The following is a 22,269-nucleotide window of genomic DNA, read 5'->3' as shown; positions in this document are numbered from 1 at the left end:
ACACCGCATCTCGAGCATGACGTGCCAAATACTAAGTACAGGTACCTACTTGCCTATCGCACTTGCACCTGATTCTTCAAACACTTCCTTCTACCCCTTCTTTTACAGAACCTTGAGCGCCAACCTTTTATAATTGACTTTCGTTTTCAATTTCAGATTGCCTTCTCCGTCCACTATTGTCTGTGTTTTTTCCATACCTATCAAACACTGAAGCCACATCCTCGTTGGAGTCAAATCCATCTCCTGTAATCAACCCAAACGCCCAAGATCTAAACCGTTTACCGTCGACCCCGCCGGCAACCACCGGCTTCGCCTTGGGCTTTTATCTTGAGGCTCATCTCATCCTTGTTAAAGTTGCATCAAGCTCGGCAGTAAGAGCTGCAGGAGGCTTCATCAACACTCGACTATCGGAATCTCTGTATTCGCGCTTGATCTTGATCTGGCTATCCAATCGCCCTTACGAGTCGAAACTGTTTCCCAGAGCTGGATTATCTCAAGTGTTACCGTTGAACTTCATAGACTCAAACACGACCGTCTCACTTTGGAACTATCACATCGGAAGTATTACGGCTACCAGTCATCATGGACACTCTTCTGTATGTATTTCCTTCTTCTTGTCCTTGAAACGCCACTTTGTTGGGTGGCGATCTCCTATCTCTGAGGCTTTCGTCGACGTATTGTTGGGACTGGGCATCATGCTGGAATAGCGGCCGTTTAATATACGAAGTTTACATGTGACTAACATTACTAGAACCGCCGAGATTGCGGCCAATGCCCCTCGCTACCGCCGCAAGAGCTCAACTTTCATTGATGCCATTCACGATATTCCCCATGGGCAAGATTTGGCCCCAGCCCAGCTTTACAGTACCATGTCTGGCCGACTCTTTCACTCTGGGCGTATCGTCATCGTCATGGTTGGCCCGCCTGCGCGTGGTAAAACGTAAGTCTTTTCTTTGATACAGTGGTAGTCCAAGCTTACAACTATCCAGGCATATCTGCGTCTCCATGGCGCGATACTTGAGCTGGCTCGGCGTTAAGTCTCGGATCTTCCATTTGGGTGACTACCGTCGAGCAACTGTTGGTCCTGACGGGTCTATTCCTGACGACTATTTCTTCCCGAATGCATCACCAGCCTCCGTTATTCTGCGCCAGAAGATCTTGAAGAAGTGCCGCGAGGACATTTACTCCTGGTTGAACCACGACAACGGGCAAGTGGCCATCTACGATGCAGTGAACCCTACTGCAAATGGAAGACGCTCCCTGGCCAAGGAGTTTGCAAAGCACGATGTTCAAGTAAGAAATCCTATTACTCCATTTGACAATCCCCGCTTACACACATGGCAGACTTTATTCATTGAGTCATTTGTCGACGACGAACGTATCCTGCGAGAGAATGCGAGAAACGTTAAGATCTCGTCCCCAGATGTAAGTACATTGAGTTCATATATGTATGAATGGCAACTCACTCGTTATAGTTCGCTGGAATGGAACCTGACGAGGCTGCCAAATTGTACCTCCAAAGGATTGAGATGAAGATCCCTGTTTTTGAGACCATGAATGAGAAGGAGCTGAACTACATCAAAATGATCAACGCAGGAACCAAGTTCTTCTACAACAACGTCAGCTTTAACTATCTCGCTCATCGGATTGTCTTCTATCTCACAAACCTACACATCAAATCGCGAAAGACTTTCTTCGCCCGAGCTGGCACAACAGCAGAGGAGGATTCGTACAAGGCCGATGCCCCCCTGTCCCTCGAAGGAAGAGACTACGCTCAAAAGATGTCCGAAGCACTCTTAAAGCATCGTGAACAAGAACGACTCACGACTATAGCGGAAGGAGGTACAGATGCCCCCTTGCCACCACTCACCGTTTGGACATCGACTCGAATGCGTACGGTGCAAACCTCTGATGTACTGAATGAGAAGGGTTACAAGGTCCGCCAGCGATCACAGCTCAGCCAAATCAACCCCGGTGTATGCGAGAAGATGTCTGAGCGTATGATCCGTCAAATCTACCCAGATGAGGTCGAGAAGCACGAACTAGATCCTTACCACCACCGATACCCCCGTGCAGAGGCATGTATAACTCTATACGCTTGGTGGTTCAAATTGTGTTCAAAATACTGACTATAAGCAGTCGTATCACGATCTTGCCGTTCGCCTGGAGCCTATCATCCTTGAGCTGGAACGAGAACAGACCGATCTTCTCATCATTGCTCATGAGTCTGTGCTTCGCGTGCTCTACGCCTACCTAATGCACTGCTCTACTACTGACATTCCAGTAATCAATTTCCCGCGTGACGAAATTATCGAGATCGTCCCTGCGGCGTATCAAAACGAGGCCAAGCGAATTCACATACCTGGCCTCAACCCTCAGATCGTGCCTGGGTCGCCTCAGGATATCAAAATCCCTGTCCCGAGCAGCGGAGTCGTGAGCGCGCAGCTTTCCCCAATCCCTAGCGGCGTTGGCACTCCAGCAGAGCACGCTGAACGGCCACCCGAGAAGGTCATCAACACGGCCAAGGATATGGTGGCAGACAAGGTCAATGACGAAGACTAGTTGTATGAGAGAGAAACTACCTAGGGGGAGGTATCGTTTTCTTGGGATTTCAAACTATGAATTGCTTATCTACTGCTGAGTCCGTTAGGAGGGACCAAGAATATAACGTATGGGGAAATGACAGGCTGAATGTCAATATGATTCATGATAAATCACATGATTTAGCCAGAAGCTCTATTTGGGCCCTTTAGAACGTGCATGATGACTTATCAAGTCAAGTTATTGAGTCTGGATGTCTAAATAATGTCATTGTTTCCCAGTCCTTATGCCTATTCGATCCCTTACTTTGAAAGGAGCCAAGTCAATTACGTTGCATTGATAAACAGCACGGCAGCTCAAGCCATGGCCACAGTCATGTGCTAACAGCGCACATTCTATAGCCACGGACATTTCGTATGAGCCTATCATGGGCACCATAATGCCGCCCCTACACTCCAGGGTAGTTTTGGTGTATTGGAAAAGACATGGCATTCTCCGGGCATGATCTACAAGAATTAATATAACTTAGATGGTGAACATCATGATATCTGTGCGGGCACTATGGCCGTGAATGGGTACAGTATATACTAATCACCCTTTGTTACGAAAACGCTATTACGGATATCAATATTCAGACAGAAACACTCCAAAAACTACATTCAACGAGTATCACCGAGTGTTACGGTCAAGTCCATTGCAAGTGTCTTCCCATGTCAGCATCAAAACCAAGAATATTACAGATAGACCGCGTAAACGCAGTCGTGGCGCGATATAACAAGCTAGACAACCCATGAAATCTGCTACATTGGGCGAGACTCGCCTCGCAGCTCAGACTCCTAATACAGTTGCTGTCGAGCAATGATCGACACTCACGTCAAACAGGTCAATCGAACTGGGTTGTGTTGCGCAAGCACAACGCAGCGGCCTCCCGATGCCTTGTACCTGGGGAACAGCCGGGGGTGCTCAGTATCAACGGGATGCACGTCGCTGGATATGGAAGCGGGTGCACAGGGGTCAAGGGGGGGGGGGGGCAGTGAGCCGTTTCTGAAGGAGTGACAAGATGAGCGTGATTTTGGCTGGCTGAGAATTTTCTTGTCTGGGAGATCAAGGAGGAGGATGTGTGTCCATGTGATGATCGTTGCGATTATGCTGACGGACAATGGCTGAATAACAGTACACAACAGCAGAATATGCAGCTTCTGCTTGTATCAGGGTCATCTGACATAGATCACCAGTTTAACTTACATTAATGCTACGAACTTTTCATTCTCGTCAGATCATAGGCTAATAGATCCCTTTGGCTCGGGGAACCTGGATAATGCTCCGGTCTGTAGTCATATATGACAGGGAGCAACACTACCACCTGCAAAAAGAATAAGAACCTACAGCAATGTTAGTACCTCAACAATTGAGTCAAATATTGCAGTAGTTAGGGTAACACTGATAAGTCCCGGCCCATCTTTCATCATCCATATACAGTGCCCGTGTTAATGTCGGTGCGGGCAGCTGTCAGTCCAGGGTGTTTTGAGATGCTTGGTAATGGGTCAAGCCCTCAGGAGTGAGACAGCATCTCTGCGGCGGTAGATGAAAACTAAAACATCTTGTGCAAGAGAGACATACCATCACGGGAGGGTACTCGCTCGGTAGTTCTTGTGTATATCGAGAAGCTAAAGAAGTGCTCTCGGCTCCTTTGACACCAGGAACAGCGAAGTCTGTTCATCCACTCCAAAAGTGCCTCACTCATCCAACTGCATCGACTGGCAAATAATCGGCAGTACAAATAATCGGCAGTACGTATATAAGCTTGAGAACCAACGGACTTGCCGTCCCACCTCTCAAGCCTGCAAGCTGCTTCATTTTTCGTAAGGTGGCTTCGACTTGGTCATTATCCAATTACACGTCTCAACGAATCAGGATGTGTGGTGGCTGTCTGTATGGTCCTCATGCTAGCCACAGATCTTGATATCCAGCTTATTGCGTGGTTATGGCAGCTAACTTCGAGGGTAGCAAATGTTTGTACAAGAATTTGTTTGCTGCATGTCTTTGGCACGCGCAAACCACGAGAAGAAGCAGGTTACCCAAAGTGGCCTGCTTGCTATATAGTAAGATTTTGTCTTCTGCAACAGCGTTTGGTCATTTCTGAGTAAAGCGTGACAGAGTGCTCAAGAATCTGGACTGTCAAACCTCATTCACTGTGGCAGCTGAGACCCAACCAAGCACGGTACAACTCGCTTCAGTGTGCCGCGCTGCAAACCACAGGCGACAAGAGCCTATTTAACCCCGACTGGATAGTTGTCGCCCAGAAGCTTGACTAGAGAAACAGGGTGTCACGGATCTTATCTGGGCTCGTGTTATGGATCGCCGTAGCCAACAATGATCCTTGTCGAGTCGTGCGAGGGGTTTGAGGAGGTCTTGTATAACGAGAAACCGATATATGCTGACCAACGATGATTTACTTTGTATGATACCATGAATACCACATTGCTGTCAGTAGAACGATAACGGGTCGGAGTCGTTGGCTTTCATATTGTCAACATGGTGGCTATCCTGCATCCAACACTGATATAAATTTGCCAGAATGTGCGTTTCAAGTAACTGCACAAGTGTATCATAGGATGCCGGTCTAAGGCAAGGCATGGGATTAAAAACCGAATTGTCAATCCATGCACTATGTAGATAGAGCTTATCGATGGTTGATGACCTTTCGAAACCTCAAATTGCTTGACATAATGCAAAGGTCTGGCGAGGTTGTAAGAAGAGGCATGCCTTAGACATGGAGAGAATATCTCGAGCGGTCTTGATAAGAGGAGTCATCATTGGCCGGTCGATGGCTGTTTTTTATAAGAGATGTATATTATGATTTACCCGTTCTTTCACTCTCGGGATGTTAATGCTTTATTTGACCAGCTTCGGACGAGCTGTAAGCTAGCCCCTTGAGTCTCTTTGGGAGGGATTCCGTGTTGCCGTCTCTTGGTTTGGAAGCTTACATAGAAGCATGAATCAGCCTTTATTCGGCCGTTTTAGTAGGTAAATTAGTAGGTGGAACAGCAGTTGCACTCGCAATGCCGACTCAACGGGCATTTTGACTTCATCTCATCTAGCCTTGGCCTGCAAAGTACATCAGCAAGCTCACGAAACAACCCTCATTGCCTTTTCTCAACTTACCACATGATATCTAGTAGCTATGAGCTGTCTCAGTAGTTAAATCTTAGTTCCATCTTGACTAACGTCAGGTGACACTGGCTGAAGATATTACAGCTTCGAGGCCCGGAATACGGGGCCAACAGATGCCTGAGAAGTCATGCATGCTTAGTGATTCTAGCATTTTCTCAAAACTTTGGAGCCGCTGCCGTCAGGCGTGTATCTGATTTGGACTGCTCAACACTAAATCACATTGCTGTAGTATTGAAGTCGAATGGCAGTTTCGGGGATAGAAAAACAGTTAGCGTTTGTACTATAGTCCGCTTGATGATCTGGGCAGTCGAGGAATTGCGGCTTTCAACTTGTCGGTTGAGCCTCAGTGAAGCTAATTGACGATAGCGTGGTGTGTCATTGGCTCGTGTGCTGAGGGAAACGACTCCTCATGCCGCTTTGAATTCAAGTTCTGTTGGTTGGTTCCTGGCGATTAACAAGACTCAAGAGTTTAGAGCTTGGAATTTGGTTTGATGGGTTTGATCAACTTGATGATTGGCTCAAGCATGGCTTGGGACCCCTTTTTTCCCTTTCGTTGAACAAATGGGTCTTGCACTTTCGTGAACTTAAAAGTCGGCCATGGTCATTAGCGTTGCATACGAGGGTCTCATGACCATCTGCATTCCGCAAAGCCTACCCACTAAGCATGACTGGCCACCGCCTGGGAAGCTCCAGCTTCCGCGACCGGTAGCCCGTGAGTGGTCGGCAGCCGCCCATTGATTGACCCGTGGTCAGCTTCGCTCCAAGTGGAGGCGATGGTGCCAGGGGCTTGATGGTCTCCGAATCCTCAGTCTTTAAGCAGAGCGTCATCAACATGTCGCATAGCTAGCCACCCATGTGCCGTGGCCGCATCGGCTTTTGGCGTGGCCTTGCTGATTGCCTGCCATGACATGCCAAAACGGCATGGCATCTCCGTCCCGTTCTTGCAAGATCTATCACCCGTTCTGATGTGTTTTAAACTTGTACTTGATGTAAGCCCAACTCAACCCAACCCACTGGCGAACAGTAGCTTGCTGTTGTCCGTACCGTTGGTCTTGACAGATGACGTCCATGGGTAGCATGACGTCTGCTGGCGCTTTCATTGGCCGCAGGTAGATCACCGTTGGCGTCGACACTCAGTAACCATGTATAGGCAAGGTAGGTCCACATCGAACACCATTTGATCACGCCTCGACACCACCAATTGGCATCCGACCGTCACTGGCCACTGATGGCTCTACCTAGGGCTATGGCGGGACAGTGAGTTGCCCGCCATGGTAGCACTGAAACCAACAAAATTACCCGAAGACAAGCTGATGGATACCATGTGCATGTGTGTGAGATTTATCAGATGGTGAAGGTTTGAAGCTTCGTATACCTTGCAGCAGCTTCAACAATTGGGGTGGGCGTTGGTGTTGATCAGATCAGCCAACTCAAAGTCGGCTTCCCTACAGGCAAGGAGGATATCGCAGAGATGCAAATTTCCGTGGAGGTGTATTAGGGCATGGCAACAACTGCAATAGCAAGCATTAATCGTACCGTTCAATTGGACACCTGATTTCTGGATCTTGAGGTTCCAGAGCTTCAGACGTCAGGGTTCCACCCAGCCTCGCCGTGCCACGGCCCCGCAGGCGCATGTGCTCAGTGACTTTTGTGTAAAGTAAAAGCGTCCACCATCATCTTGAGTTCTGGCTCTGGCTCTGCATCAGGTGGGAACCAACCGAGACTGGGTCAGCTTGGACCACTCTAACTGCCAGGGGAGGTTGCAGGGGAGAGAGCTGCAGTCTGTTCTGCTCTGCCCGACATGCCCCTTGTCGGGCTACCAATGTTGCTTTTTGATCGATAACTTAGTACCTGCCAGGTATCCGTATTCCGTTGTAGATTTAACGATGTTGATGTTAAAGTGCTGAAAGATCTAAATAATCACTGAACGAATGTCACAGTGCTGATGCATCTATACTGACTCGAGGACTAGACGTGTTCAGTCTGTCCCTCTTGCAAGTTTTTTCTAAGAGCCATTGGCTTTCGGAATTGTTGTTGATAACTTCTGTTTTGATATGGCCGCAATCGTGAGCTGAGCCGATGAGAGATGGAGAGTGAGGTGACCTCTGAGGCTCTGACTAGGGGTTGGCGTATTGTGTTAGTCGGGCCTTGTTCTCAATACCATGTGAACTGAAGTGTTCCTTTGAAGCAATGGTATTCTGATGTTACAAGTAGATGGTTATAGTCGACAATCCTGGTATAGCTTCCTCGAGACTGACGATGGGCAGTAGTGTATCCGTATAGGACTATCAGACTGTCTGCCTCTGTCGTCAATACCTAATGAAGACAACCATGTGGCTTTCGGGATACCTTGACTTGCAGATTATGGTCAGTGCTTCTACAGAGCCCACCCAAGGATCCAGATGCGATGTCTAGTCTGGTACGTAGTTGCATGTCTCTTTTTGGCAAGATTGTAGATCTCTCGTGTCTTGGTTCCTCGCTTGCTCTTCGTTTTTTTTTGGTTTTTGGTTTTTTTTGAAAAAAAAAAAATAATTCGAATCGAACTTGACACGGAAGCTCGATTGGTCGATACTCGCTAATCATGCCTTGCCATAAGTAGGTATTAACATTGGCAATTGATTTTCATACTACTAATGTTTAAGGCTCATAATCAATTTTTTTGGGCCAACTTGAGTGAATGTCTGAAAGAGTGTGCAGGAGCAGGTGCAGGCAATGCGACATATCAGGCAGTCGTGGTTCACTGTCCATTTGACTCTTACCTTCCCTTCCCTTGTCCTAGTCTATAAGCCGTACCATGTAAGTAGGGACGTCTTCGACCGCACTTGCTTCACGTCACTCGAACCACTATTCCGATACCCTCTTGGCAGTTTATCGGCGAAATGCAAATAGGTGCCCAAAGATTGGCATTGTTGTATAAAGATTTTCAAGGGTCAAGGCAAACTGTCATGCATCAAGCGATTCGGCAGGCCTATGGATCGCTTCCCTACAAATCGATTATTTCGTCTCACCGATATGGATCCAATCCGTCAAGGGTGCAATATGGATCGCGATACCCTTGGATGTTCAACGACGAGCTATCTCAGGAATAGCTAGACAGATGCTCTAGGTATTGTTGTACGACAGGAAATTAGCGAGGGCGATTCCCTGAATGGGCTCAACCTGACCTGCTGCGTCGGTACCTTACCCTGAGGCATCTTGGCTGCCCAGACCCGACACGATCTACCCAATTCCAGCAAAGTCAAGTACACAGTTGCATGACATCCATCCATGGGGTGGTAGAGGTCTCGCCTACCGGACTTTAGCGCTTGGGTACCTTGCCTAGGTCCTCCTTGACCTTACCCGTCTCAAGATGGGCACATGAGCAAGCCCAACGCTGCGGGTCCTCTGAATGGGCGTCGGATTGCTCACAAGACTTTCACATATTTGCAACCAATTGCTTCGAGATCCAAGTCCATTGATCCATGATTGATTTGGCCCTGGTAGCGACGCGGCTCTCGAGACACAAGAAGCGTACTTTTCCAAAAATAAATCCCCATCAGTCGGTTCAAGCTGTTCGTCAACGAGATCTGCTTGCTGTTTGGGGAGGTGAGTAGAGCCTCTACAAAGCTAAGCATCGTACTGTACCCTCCCCCACCACCACCATCATCATTCAATTTCTCTACCTAAGGTACCTACGCATATTCAGTCTCATATTGTCTCCGTATCTTCACGATACAGGACCCCCTGCTACGAATAGCTGGCATCTTTCACCTCCATTTCCGAAACCGAGTGCATCAACAGTCACAATATGCACATGTAGTTCTGGAACAAGTGTTGTCCTTCTTTCCAGCTACGTAGGTAGCTACGAATACCTTTACTGGTTCGTTAACCCCTCACACACCAACCCAAGATTTTCCCCTCCTTGCCATTCCCGATACACTCCCTGGGGTCTCAAAAAGCCAATCGACAACATAACGAGAGACAAAATTACTTGGTCAATTTACGCAATATGGAACTATTCATGTGCTTGGTTTTATTTCAAGCTTGTAACTTTGTAGTCAATTTTTCTATCACCTCAAGGCAGTCTACTCTACAGCGCTGTCCATAACGGATCTTAACCCGCATAAAACATCCTAGCGTAGGTAGCTCAAGCTAACGGAAGCCGTTCATTTTCTCTAGGCGACTTTATATGAGTGCTCGTTGACGTCTCACCACTCTCTATCCATGCCTACTAGGTAGCAGAAAAATTGACCCCTAAGTCTTATGGTACAGAAATAAACAGCCTAAAGAGTATAGTCTAAGTGGCATAGGATGTCCTAATAATTTCATCTCTTATGCTTTTAGCGGACATTTTTTCTGGAACCCTGAGGCATGCCCGCCCATGCCGTCACTCTGCCGATTAAGCAGAAAACCGCCCCGCATAGCCGCCCCGTGCACGTTTTTTAGCACCACCTCCAGGTCCTGCCAGGGCAGTCTATACTAGGTAGGTACCTTCCAAGGTACGGATATTGCCTTTTAGGTCGAAGAGTACCGCCCAAGTCACCGTTTTTCAGTGTCATCTCAGGTCACTTGGTGCCTAGCAAGTACCTACTTGTAAGCTCTAGCAGTCAGGTCGTTCGTCAAGTCCTATTCAGAACAGCTTCTCAGCAAGGAAGCAAGCTTAGAACCAACATAGACGAGGCTCAATTCAGCCCAGCTCAGCTCATTCCACCAGACTTGAAACATTCCTCCTCTGCCATTATCTTTGATCGACTTTGTCCACCGTTCCTAGAATGCCTCGAAGGCTTTCATACTCTCCCCTGGCCTAAGAATCCCCGTTCTGGGCTGTATCGTATCCCATCGTCTCGCATACATCCATCCATCAATCACATCGCATCTGTCCGTTCGAGCGGCTTCCCAGCTCAGCCTCAACCTACCTTAACAGCCAACCCCTTTCTGCCGTCCTCGACGTCGTTTTTTGTAAACCCTCGATAAACTCAATCAGCTAGAAAAAAGGGTCTCGCCGTGGCCTCGCTCGTCTCTCATCGTATCGTTTATACCACCCTGTGCCCCTGCTACAGTGCCTACCCGCTGCATCACCACGTACGCCGCCAGAAGTACAGCTACTGCACCGCACCGGACTGCACTCACATGAACACTTGCCCAGCAACCTTGAACCACCGCGCCTGTGCCTCATAACAAGTCGTCCCGATTACACCTGTGTTTTTTCTCCAACAAACAGAAGGCCCTTGTCAGATTATTCCTTGACTGATTCGAAAGCCTCACGTACCTCACGATCATTCAGTACTAGCTGCCGCGACTACATACCTAAGATCTCGAGGTCACCAGCACAATTGACTCCCAACTAAGCGATATCGTCATCATTTTTCGTGTCGCCTGCATCGCACATAGTAAGTCCTTCAACGTATGTCTCTTCAACCTACCAACCTTTTTCGTGAATTGTATGCATTTCACCCTTGCTATACTTCTATTTCCCCAAATTCCTTAATCATTGTCAGTTCCGGAACGCCTTTATTTTCATCCTGCGTCTTCTCTGGCTGCATTCTGTCGATGGGCTGTCACGAGCGTGCCCCATCCAAGTCAGGACCCCGCCCCTCAGACCCGCTTGGTGCCAGCCCCGTGCCCGCACTCCCTGAGCATTCACTCCCCTAGCACCGAGTACACGCCTGGTTACCCGTCACCTTGTCCCCTGGATTATTTCGAGGCCTTCTGAATCAAAAAAGCTCATCCGGGCATCAAAGTTGAGAGCGTGGATTGCCAGCCTCTTTTTTTTTTATTACTCAAAGCCAGCAACGACAGTGACTGCAGCTGCTTCTCCACTGCACATCACTGGCATCCAAACGTCGATAGCACGAGGTGCAGAAACGGGCGGGAAACAATCAAACAAAACCAAAAAGAAAGAAAAAAAGAGAGACAGAATAATAAAACCTTCCTACCCAAACAACCATGTTGGTAAATGCATGCGTAGCATAGCGCATCCTGCCGCACTCACGTTCGCACGCATACACACACGCACACTCGCCAAGTCAACGACTTCACCCTTCCTGCCTCCTTCACTCTCTCACTCTCTTTCTGCCTTGCTTCCATTCAAAAAGTCCATCCATCACTTTGGGCCCCCGTCCCTGCGTGATCAGTCAGCAAAGCAAACGCCGCCTCTGAAGAAACGAAGCCTGACAGAACGGCTTGCCCGTCCATTCACCTAAACTTGCATCTGCACCTGCACCTACATACACCTACGTCGCCACCTTTGGCTCTACCATACCCTTTTACCTTACCACTCATTCCCATTAGTACCTCGATCTATCTTTAGGCCCTGTCCCCCCGGCGTCCTTTTTTTTTCTAACCCTCGCTACCAGCAGCTTTTTATACCCCGTCCCTTGCCCACTTTCTCGCGCCCACTGTTCCCTTTCCTCCCCTCCCTTCCCCTCTGCCCCGCTCCCCCTCCAGCCTGTCCCGTGCCACCAAAAACACCACCGACTCTCCCCTCGGTTTTCTCTTTGTTTCCCCAGATACCCTTGGCCTTGCCAATTTCGTGCGCATCGTCCTCGTTGTTGCCTTCGACTCACAAACAGTTCATAGTCTACTTGGAATAACGGCATCGTCTCTCACCAGCCAGAAATTCCTTGGTTGACGAGCTTTTACGTGCAGAAATAACCTCACGAGCCGCCCCTCTGCGCCCGTGCCGATACCCTGCTCGACCGAGACATCACTCGCCCATCGTCATTCAAGTGTCGTACACTTGTCTATTGCGCAAATCTAGCTTTCCATTGAAGGAGCATCGCTATCCAAGTTTTTACTTGCCTTTCAGCATCTTTCAAACTCATCAAGCATTGGCTCGTTCCATTCTGCCCGTCACGGCCCACTTAATAGCTCTTCGCATCTTCTCTTTTGTCGAAACGCCCAGGCGATTTCGTTCAACTCTATTTGCATTCGCGCCTTGACTAAGATTCACGCATTCAAACCATGTCGGCTCATCGGCCAAACGCCTTTAACAGCCTCCGGATGGGAGGTCAGTACATCACCCCCGCCATTGGGCAACCCTGAGCCTGGCTTGACGTATGGTTCCTGAACTGACACAATTGCAGAGGTTATCCGCGAGAAGGTTCAGGATGGAATTACCGGCGAGACTCGGGACCTGCAGTACACTCAGTGTAAGATTGTAGGAAACGGCTCTTTCGGTGTCGTTTTCCAGACCAAGCTGTCCCCATCAGGAGAGGATGCTGCCATCAAACGGGTTCTCCAAGACAAGAGGTTCAAGGTATGTGCAATCAACACAACGTACTGTGGCCTGTTTGCTAACCTTCATTACAGAACCGTGAACTCCAGATCATGCGTATTGTCCGTCACCCCAACATCGTCCAGCTCAAGGCCTTCTACTACTCCAACGGCGAACGTGTATGTGATCTTGCCCAGCCAGTCATGTTTTCTTTCTCGCTAATTCCCTCATAGAAAGATGAGGTCTACCTGAACCTCGTTCAAGAATTTGTGCCCGAGACCGTTTACCGAGCCTCTCGATTTTTCAACAAGATGAAGACAACCATGCCCATCCTCGAGGTCAAGCTTTACATCTACCAGCTCTTCAGAGCCTTGGCCTACATCCACTCTCAAGGCATCTGCCACCGAGATATCAAGCCTCAGAACCTTCTTCTCGACCCCAACAGCGGTATTCTCAAGCTCTGCGATTTCGGAAGCGCCAAGATTTTGGTCCCCAACGAGCCTAACGTTTCCTATATCTGCTCCCGATACTACCGTGCACCGGAACTCATCTTCGGTGCTACGAACTACACTACGAAGATTGGTAAGATCATGTGTGAAGCGTATTTACTTGATTCATTTGCTGACTTCGATTAGATGTTTGGTCAACCGGATGTGTCATGGCCGAGCTCATGCTTGGTCAACCTCTTTTCCCTGGCGAGTCAGGTATTGACCAGCTCGTTGAGATTATCAAAGTTCTGGGTACTCCAACTCGGGAACAGATTCGAACAATGAACCCCAACTATATGGAGCACAAGTTCCCTCAAATTAAGCCTCATCCCTTCAACAAGGTTTTCCGAAAGGCGGACGCCAACGCTATTGACCTCATTGCTCGCCTGCTCGAGTACACTCCCACCGAGCGACAATCTGCAATTGATGCCATGGTCCACCCCTTCTTCGATGAGCTTCGCGACCCCAACACTAAGCTTCCCGACTCGCGACACGGAACTGGCCAGCTCCGTGATCTCCCCGCTCTCTTCGACTTCACTCGTCACGGTACGTGAAACTTTGGTATTCATTTCAATTGCAGGACAGCTGACATTATGACAGAACTCTCAATCGCCCCTAGCCTCAACCCTAAGCTTGTCCCAGCACACATCCGCCCCGTTCTCGCATCGCAAGGCCTTGATATCGACCACTTCACACCCTTGACGGAGCAGGAGATGATGGCGAAACTGGATTGAGCCGGCCTCGCGTCGAGGCAAAGGGTAGTTGGCATATGCTTTTACCCTTCTCCGGCTCTCCGCGGCTCTGGAAGAGACCTGCCTCGTCCACTCCCAGTACTGAGCTAAGCAAAAGTGGTTGGGAGCAAGGGTCCAGACCAAGACCGGACCAGATGGCGAGCAGGCGCTATGTGGCCCTGGAGCCAATGGCGTCGGTCTTTAATACAGGCACGGTGTATAGGCGTCGAGGGCCAGTTGAGAAGGCTTGTTTGTTCTCGCGAGCGTTGGAGTCTTTCCCGGCAGGGAGGGGATTGGGCGTTGTGCTTGCCCTTTATACGAACCCGCTCTCAGTTTTGCCTCAAGGCTAGTCACGAGGAGGGATGACCCCATTGATGCATATCACAGGGAATTACGTTTTTAGACCACGTTTCGATGCATGGCGGATAATAACCGGTGCTATTTTTTTCATTGTATGCGCCTCAGGGGTGGAACCCAATGCTGCGGCAAAGGTTGGCTTGGGAATGGCGAGGATAACATTTGTTGAATTCTTCTTTTTTGGTACCGCGTTCTGGCTTGCCATGATTGCTCGGAGAGTCACGATCCTGAGGCTGGTTGGAGGCACTGGAGTGAAGTCGAATGGTTTGCTCGGCTTGGTTTGGCCTTCAGAGGACGCAGCCCGGCACCCGGTATTGTTCTTCATGCTGCAACGAAATTATCAATTGAAGCTGGCTATGGATGGCCCTGTGGCATCTTACTCTCGCTTTCCCGAAGACGTGGAGGAGTTTGGCATTATTTGGTCTAGTCGTCAATGGTCCAAGACGATATAAAGAATAAGGGACTGGTTATGAATTGCAAATAAAAGGCAGAAAGAATGAATGATGTGACGCATTGAAGGACGTTGGGAGGGTTTGACGTCTTTGAAAAGCACAGAGCTTTTATTTCTAGACTTCAAACGCGCAAGTTGATTAAATTTATATGATTGTTTATTCCAATTTGTCATAAACTTTTTTTTTTCGTCTGAGAAAGTATCTTGAACTCGACAAGTTTGTATTCAGATGTCGAGTCAAACCTTGGTGTATCTAGTAAGCACCTAGGTGCGCATATATACGTTTAACTCCTTTTTATAATCGTTGCCGTTTCGTAACTGACAACTGCTTGCGGGGGATTCATAGTAAATAATATATAGAATATTTATTGATTTATTGTTTGTAAATCCAACGGGCTGCGCAATCCCAATTCTTAAATCTTCCTAGGTACGTCGAAGTCGATGTAAGGTTTTAATATATGCCTCAGGCAAACACAACGCTCAGGTGTTAGCGTGTTAGCCTCGCGATACCTTTCCCCTAGTAGCGCCTCATGCTCCAATCCGAACCTTGTTCATGCACCTTAGCTCGTTCGCTTTGTGCACTGTAGTGGAGGTATCCCTGCCCATTGTTTCCCTTGGTTAACTTTTAGTAGTGACGCAGCCTCACACTTTCACTCTACAAACTTCATCTACTAAAAACATCGACCATCATTGACACACGCTGAATTGCTATATCAGGACGAGGAAAGCATCATGGCCGACTACGATAGACGACCCCCGGGTGGCCACCGCAAGCGAAGATATCGAGGTCAGTGAATTTGCAACAATGCAAGACACGCGAAGTTGTCGCGTTGCCTTTGATGCGCTTGCTAATACGTCGCTCTGCAGATGATGATGACCACTACGATCGCCGAAATCAGCGAAGACGGGTTGATTCTGCACCCCTTCCTGTGCGCGTCCGACGACAGCTTCTCAGCATCGCAGACTCCCCTTTGCGCCGATGGGCCGAAGAAGTCCAATCCATTGCGCAAATGGTGGCCGAAAACCACGACGATGAAAACCTTCGCAAGACATTCCTCGAGCTTGTGACACAGCTTTTGCTCGAACAGCCCTTGAAGACACCTTTCGTTGCCGCCGTCGTTCATATCATCAACACACTGAAACCCGAATTCGTCGACGAGATCCTTGGAAGTATTACACAGATCACAGCAGAGAAGATCGCACAAGGCGAATGGCGTGATGTGAAGCTTCTGCTCAAGTTCTTGGCTTGTCTACAATCTTTACTTGAGGGAGATGGTCTTTTCCCAGTTTTGGAAGAGCTATTCAGCCGAGCTGCGGACCTCCAGACAGCTAGCTCAGATGACGTGAGTTTCGAATATGTGCAATTGAATCTCATTTACTAACCCCCGGCAGACCATTGGTACCGAGATTGTCAAGATCATTCTTCTTACCATTCCCTACATCATGGTTTCCGCTCCGGGACAATTCCAGCATAAGGCCGCAGAATTGATGGAGAAGACGGATATCATTGCCTCGGAGCCCCATTCCCTACAGGCTCTTGTCGATCCTTATCACCCTGAAGGCAAGGAGGAGAGCCCTGGAACATCGCTGAGCGTGTGCATGTTGCTTCAAAAACAACTTCAATCTGAAGCAGCCAATAACTGGCCGCTATCATGCTTGCCACGACCCTGGGAGATGCCTTTGGAGGATATTGAGGCGCAAGACAAACTCTCGAATGCGCCCAGGCACGCGCTTCCCGAAATGTCCATCCCTGCGACTGTCATTGCCGGACCTCGCCCTCTATTTCCTGAGATTTACTTCTCTGTCTACACCGACCAGGATATACCCTCAGTTCCTGCCGTCACCGATATCGCTTCATCGCTCATCCGGGACGGTCTTCTCGACACCATCAACATTTTGGACTTTAACCGCAACGTGACGGCTCGCTACTTGATGGATTTGGATTGCTACTTCGCTGATGGCACTTTTGTTAAACGAGCTACACCTTTCGATGAACTTAAGAACTTCCCAACGGGAAAGAATACATGGAAGCCTGAGGATGTTGCTGTTGATACCGTCTTCTCACAGTTGTTCCAACTGCCCATCCCTGAACGAAAAGTCGTGTACTACCACTCTGTTCTCACCGAAGCGTGCAAGCTGGCACCTGCAGCCATTGCGCCCAGTCTTGGTAGGGCTATACGATACCTCTACCGAAACAGCCCTCGTTTGGATCTGGCGCTGAGCTACCGGTTCATGGACTGGTTTTCACACCATCTCAGCAACTTTGGTTTCACATGGAAGTGGGCCGAGTGGATAGATGATGCTCAACTGCCTGATTACCACCCCAGCAAGTGGTTCCTAAAAGGAGCACTCGACAAGGAGGTGAGACTCAGTTTCGCCCAGAGAATTCAAAAGACTCTGCCTGAACCGTATCTACCTCTGGTAGGCCCCGAGAAGGAGAAGGACGTTCCTGATTTCAAGTTCAAGAACCCTGGTATGTACTTTGCTGTGTTATGAAGATCAAACAACTAACATGTGGCCTAGAAACACCATTCTCCAAGGAGGGCATGGAGATCGCCGGTCTTCTGAGAAGAAAAGCTGCGGATGAAGAGTTCCAGCCTTTTATCGACAGCATCCAGTCCCAAGCTTCGGAGCTTTCATTGGACCCCTTGGTTGTCAGCACAGACGTCTTTATGACCGCCATCTGCTGGGTTGGCTCCAAGTCGCTGAGCCACGTTCTGGCTTGCATCGACCGAGCCAAGGGCAGACTGCTCGAAGCTGGCAACACTTCAGAGGCGGCGCGTGCTCAGATCATTTCAGCACTTATGAGCTACTGGCATGCACACCCAGGCATTGCGCTCTCTATCACCGAGAAACTCCTCAATTACTCTATTCTAACCCCTTTGACCGTGGTGGACTGGGCCATTGTTGCCAGCACACCCGCCAATGGTGCCAACGGAGGCGAGAGTCTGGCTGAGCCACACATTTTTGAGCTCGTCTCCAACACACTTACCAAGGTTGCCACTCGTAGCCGCCAGGTGATTTCTTCTCCTGATACCGACGACGAGACACGCGCCAAGGAAGTAAAGTCTATCCACGACTTGTTCCGCGCCACAAATGACGCCCTCATTAGCTGGGCCGGAGGAAGCAAGGACGAGCTTATGGAAGAAGGCGACGGATCAAGTGATCGCGAGGCCATGATCCGACGATGGGGGCAGCGATGGCTGCGTGTCTTCAACAGAATGGGCGCTGTTGAGGAGGCGTTTGCTCTCGAGGCTGCCAAGAACGTTGGCAAGGATAGGATGGCAACTGACGGAGCGGAGAATTAGGGGAGTTAATTGCAAGGTTGCGGTAGTGGGCGGTGATAGACAGGGAATGTATTTTAGAAATGGCTATAGGCTAAAAGGAGCTTGCTAGGTGTGGTTTACTCTAAGAATTATAGGGATAGGAGCTGAGGTGAAATTTATCTAATACCAAGCATGTTTAAGAGATCCATTGCAGAATTCATCATTTAACGAGATATGGCCACATCATGTTGCAATTTTCTCATGTCTGTAAGCTACATCCATGGCAATGCGTCTGTGCAGGTGCATTATGGTCACGAAGTTAATTACATTCTAACGATGGCGATGTTACTTATTCACAATCACTTGTGCATTTAAAGAATGTAGGCACATGTTTGATGTTGTTCATACATAAGTCATAACTCAGTTCATATATGCAACTCTTGTACACTCCTTATCCTTCATCGTGGGAGTATCCACGAGATGATGGAGATCAAGAGTAAACATCCCAAGAGTACCATGCTGCTGATAGAGCCAATAGAATACATACACGCCGAGCCAATGTTGAGGGTATCATCCTTGGGTCCCTTGAGTCGAAAGCAATCGAATGCAAATAAAAGAAGATTAGGTTGGAAAGCGGAAAGGGTCGCCTGTTGGTCCCATCATATGAGAAGGTTTCGTTTGATGCGCTGAGGCAGTACGGTTCTGCCAATCACGAGCTGCTCGGCAGCTTGGGACACCTCACCCAGCTTTTTGAGCTTATCCATTAGGTGACTATTTTCTAAGTGTTAGTCGATCAATGTTGTCTGACACGGGGTGGGGACGTCTTCGGAATTCGTCCACCATCGATCTGAAATTAGGAGTGGTAATAGGTATATGAGCTTTTGGGGATGATATAGGAGTTTGAGACTGGTATAAGTGAACTCTCACAGGGCTGTTGGTCAAGGTTGGCGTCGAGGCTGCGGTGTTGACTTCATCCACCATTTCTGGGCTAGGGGTTCGGGGTTTTGGGGCGGGAAAGGCGTGAGGTTGGTTCAACTCAACGAGTATTAAGAAAGGCTTGAAAAGAACATACTTCACTGGTAGATGACCGCGCGAACCTTCCGTCATTGCGAGACTCACGCGGTTCATCTGTTGCTCGTGCTCGTTAAAGTGTTGCCTGATACGTTCACCACAGTCTTGGACATCACCACCGCGGACTATGTATCCGCAATCGTCTTCTTCGCAAACCCAAGTTTCGTCAGGGCCCCGTGGAACAGTTGTCGGTATGTTGTCTGCTCTGAGGAAAATCTTGACAAGTTCCTCGGAGGAACTGGGGACCGGCTCATCCTCAGACGAACCCAGCTGGCCTTCGTTTTCAATTGCATCGTCCTCGTCAGAAAAATAATGTGATCTTTTCGGCTCTGCGCCTTCGTCGTGTGAGTCACTGTCCACATCAGAGTGAGCTCGCTTTCTAGAGGCGGCTGCCAAACGAAGGCTAGACTTTACACCAGATGGACGGCCTGGTCTTCTGATGCTTTTGCCAGCTGGTGATGAACGAACGGGACTAGAGAATTCTTCATTAGCCGGCCCCGTAGGGGTTCCGATTTGTGCCAGGGGTGATGGCTGAGCCAATTTGTTAGAATTTGCATTGTTCGATTGCTTGCGTCGTACTAAATGAAATGGGAAATCGGATGGCCTGATGGCTACAGGGTGAAATGGTTTCCTAGAAGTCTCTACGAGCCAGGTGTAGAAACCATGCTCCTTGTACTTGTCTATGTCAAGTGCCTGGAGCAGAGCACCCGCATTGTAGTGAAGTACTTCCTCAATTGGGACTCTGTAGGCTGCTTTTTGGTCGCTCTTGTAGTAGGGAAATCTGTATTTCGTCCAGAGCTTGTTCATAGCAGCCGACAGAGTGAGGCCAGCCTTCGAGTGTGCAGTATCCGCATATACCTGCTCAATAGCGTTTAGGACACTCTGGAAAGGAGTCTCATTCGCGCCAGTTACTGAGGAGGATACATCACTCGTGTGAGGGGTAAATGATGGTGTGCTTATTGATGAATGAACACTGGTCGGTCTTGGGATCGCCGACGTGTCCCTCGAGATTTGAGCAGAGCTCACCAAATCGATAATTTCATGGTCGGCCCTGCGACTAGTTGAGCGTGACCGTGATGCTCGTTTTGGTGGCGGACTGGCCTCGATTTCGATGATTTCTGGCGTAGCATTGCTAAGGGTGATTGATGGAGATGAGGAGCCATTGCGAGTCCGCGAGGGGAGTGTCTGAGGTACTGATGGCGCTGGTGGCTCGATGATTTCCATGGAAGGGGATTGCAGAGGTTGACGCGGTTTATTCAGGCGCTCAATCTCCTTTTCGTAAGTATTCTAAAGAACTGTGTCAGTTTGGCATGCCGAACCAGAAGAGTGTTCTGCTGACCTTGTGTCTTTTGGTCAGCCATTGGTAGAAAGGGGTAGTTCGCCAATCGAGTTCACTGCTATCTTGAGTGCACTGTGAGATCAAAAATGATGCATGTTGATCGCATCGTAAAATAACTTCTTCGAGTGTCGAGCCGTCTCCGATCCTAGTGGCATACTTGAAAAGAGTCAGCAAGGCCGCACGCCAAGTTAGAATGAAGCCGCCTTAAGCACAAACCTCGTGGAAGACCTGATGGAGATCCCTCTCAATATCCTTTTTACCCTTTTTTGCTTTCTTAGGCTGTCTCTCGCTATAGATAGCCAGTAGACGATAATAGAGCGCCACGGCCTCTCGCATCTGTCTATAGATGGGTGCGTATGCTTTTGACGGGTTGAGCTCAAACCAAGCACATGTGCCGGCTACCCAGATGATCGGTGAGCCATTCTCGTCTTCTCCAATAGAGTACAGTTCGCATTTCGTGACTTCCAACTCGATCGATCTGCGGACTTTCATGATAACTGGGACAAATCAATAAACACAATGCGTGGGACAGGAGTGTGGGAAACATACGGTGCGCCTTCTGCGCTGGGTCCTCCACAAGAAGAGTACCGCGGATGATATAGGGCCCGCGGGTAGCCACATCAAGTGCGTTTTCAAAAGTTTGTCCATCTTTGTTTAGAACAATAGCGTCCTTGAGTTCAAAGCAGGTCTCTGGGTCGACACCGGAGTGGTTGAATCGTAGAACCGATTTTTCTTTACACCACGACACCTTTCTTTCGTCTTCGGTGTCGACACTCGATGTGGACGCTCGGCGGCGACGCCCGGTCATGTTTGCTAGTCTATACTCTGATGGAGCTCATGAGGCGGTCGGTTTGAGTTGTTGGTTCAGACACTCGGCGACGGCGACGGGGCAAACAAATATAACTATAGATTTGGATGTATTCGTAACCAGTTATTTGGCGACGAAAAGTTGTTCTGGCTTAAATCGGAGGGAATCAAGCCGATAACCCGTAATGAGTTGCGAGAGTCGAATGTGAAGGGTGGAAAGAGTACAGCGTTGATGCTTGGTGATGGTGTTGAAGTGTTGCAGCTACGGAGTACAGTGATCATAATCGCAGGGCACTAAGGTTAGTTGGTGGGTGTAACAGTAACAGAACGCGGTCGCGCTGCATCGCAAGAGTAATGGATGGAATTGGCGGGGCAGAGCCCAGTAAAAGTTGGAGAGCACAGGGGGCACTTAGAGCTGAGACGCTTTTTCGAGACCCATTAAAACGCGAGCTTTAAAGTGCCTGCGCTCCAATTAAATACCTCTGATAATGGTTGGTAGAGCTTTTATGGGTTGACATAATTATTCGGTCGCTACACTTTTTATGTGGTACCTAGGTAGCCATAAAAGCAACTAGAATAAAGAGGAAATAGATCTCTCAAATGTCCTTGTCTAAAATTTGGAGTAGTCGTTTATTTTTTATGACTTTGGTCTATTATCCCATCTGCAGCGTCATCTTTCATCGTTTGTTTATGATTCATCCGGCGAAATGTCCTATTGTTAATGTGAACTAAAGTGCACTAGAGTTTATTGTTAGCGGAGAATGCGCCGATAAGACTTTTTTTTCCCCCGTCCTCAAGGAGTCCCAGGGTACAACTTATTTATTGAGGCGGGTGCTGAATGGATTCTTT

General features: G+C 48.7%; 5 protein-coding genes across 5 annotated transcripts; 3 read left to right on the top strand and 2 right to left on the bottom strand.

The window, feature by feature from the left end:
- The first annotated feature begins 188 nt into the window (after positions 1-188).
- Positions 189-3,040, top strand: FGSG_07330 (uncharacterized protein). Its single transcript, XM_011328778.1, has 6 exons — positions 189-596; positions 752-940; positions 990-1,293; positions 1,360-1,425; positions 1,476-2,078; positions 2,140-3,040. The coding sequence occupies exons 3-6, from the start codon at positions 1,006-1,008 to the stop codon at positions 2,560-2,562; spliced, it is 1,380 nt and encodes a 459-aa protein (XP_011327080.1). The 5' UTR covers positions 189-596; positions 752-940; positions 990-1,005; the 3' UTR covers positions 2,563-3,040.
- Positions 3,041-12,657: 9,617 nt separating this feature from the next.
- Positions 12,658-14,132, top strand: FGSG_07329 (kinase gsk3; the record flags this gene model as incomplete). The annotated part of the gene is made up of 6 exons (XM_011328777.1): positions 12,658-12,703; positions 12,780-12,952; positions 13,006-13,089; positions 13,144-13,492; positions 13,546-13,944; positions 13,999-14,132. 6 exons carry the CDS (start codon positions 12,658-12,660, stop codon positions 14,130-14,132), a joined length of 1,185 nt encoding a protein of 394 aa, XP_011327079.1.
- Positions 14,133-14,520: 388 nt separating this feature from the next.
- On the bottom strand, positions 14,521-14,901 carry FGSG_13121 (uncharacterized protein; the record flags this gene model as incomplete). Its single annotated transcript, XM_011328776.1, has 2 exons — positions 14,521-14,812; positions 14,867-14,901. 2 exons carry the CDS (start codon positions 14,899-14,901, stop codon positions 14,521-14,523), a joined length of 327 nt encoding a protein of 108 aa, XP_011327078.1.
- A 768-nt stretch (positions 14,902-15,669) lies between these two features.
- Positions 15,670-18,245, top strand: FGSG_07328 (uncharacterized protein; the record flags this gene model as incomplete). Its single annotated transcript, XM_011328775.1, has 4 exons — positions 15,670-15,724; positions 15,805-16,280; positions 16,330-17,410; positions 17,461-18,245. 4 exons carry the CDS (start codon positions 15,670-15,672, stop codon positions 18,243-18,245), a joined length of 2,397 nt encoding a protein of 798 aa, XP_011327077.1.
- Positions 18,246-18,862: 617 nt separating this feature from the next.
- FGSG_07327 (uncharacterized protein) lies at positions 18,863-21,421 on the bottom strand (the record flags this gene model as incomplete). The annotated part of the gene is made up of 5 exons (XM_011328774.1): positions 18,863-18,981; positions 19,025-20,561; positions 20,614-20,769; positions 20,830-20,902; positions 21,132-21,421. 5 exons carry the CDS (start codon positions 21,419-21,421, stop codon positions 18,863-18,865), a joined length of 2,175 nt encoding a protein of 724 aa, XP_011327076.1.
- Positions 21,422-22,269: the final 848 nt, after the last annotated feature.

The sequence above is a fragment of the Fusarium graminearum genome, chromosome 4, assembly GCF_000240135.3.
Source record: "Fusarium graminearum PH-1 chromosome 4, whole genome shotgun sequence".
Classification (NCBI taxonomy): domain Eukaryota; kingdom Fungi; phylum Ascomycota; class Sordariomycetes; order Hypocreales; family Nectriaceae; genus Fusarium; species Fusarium graminearum.
The sequence above is the reverse complement of the archived record's forward strand: the minus strand, read 5'-3'. Positions and strand labels throughout refer to the sequence as shown.

What these genes read in the sequence shown, in the direction of transcription:
- FGSG_07330 (XM_011328778.1), top strand. Translation starts at nt 1,006, where the DNA reads ATGGCGCGATACTTGAGCTGGCTCGGCGTTAAGTCTCGGATCTTCCAT. An exon ending in TTGCAAAGCACGATGTTCAA is followed by an intron (nt 1,294 to 1,359) that starts GTAAGAAATCCT and finishes TTATTCATTGAG; the next exon opens with TCATTTGTCGACGACGAACG. An exon ending in ACCGATACCCCCGTGCAGAG is followed by an intron (nt 2,079 to 2,139) that starts GCATGTATAACT and finishes GACTATAAGCAG; the next exon opens with TCGTATCACGATCTTGCCGT.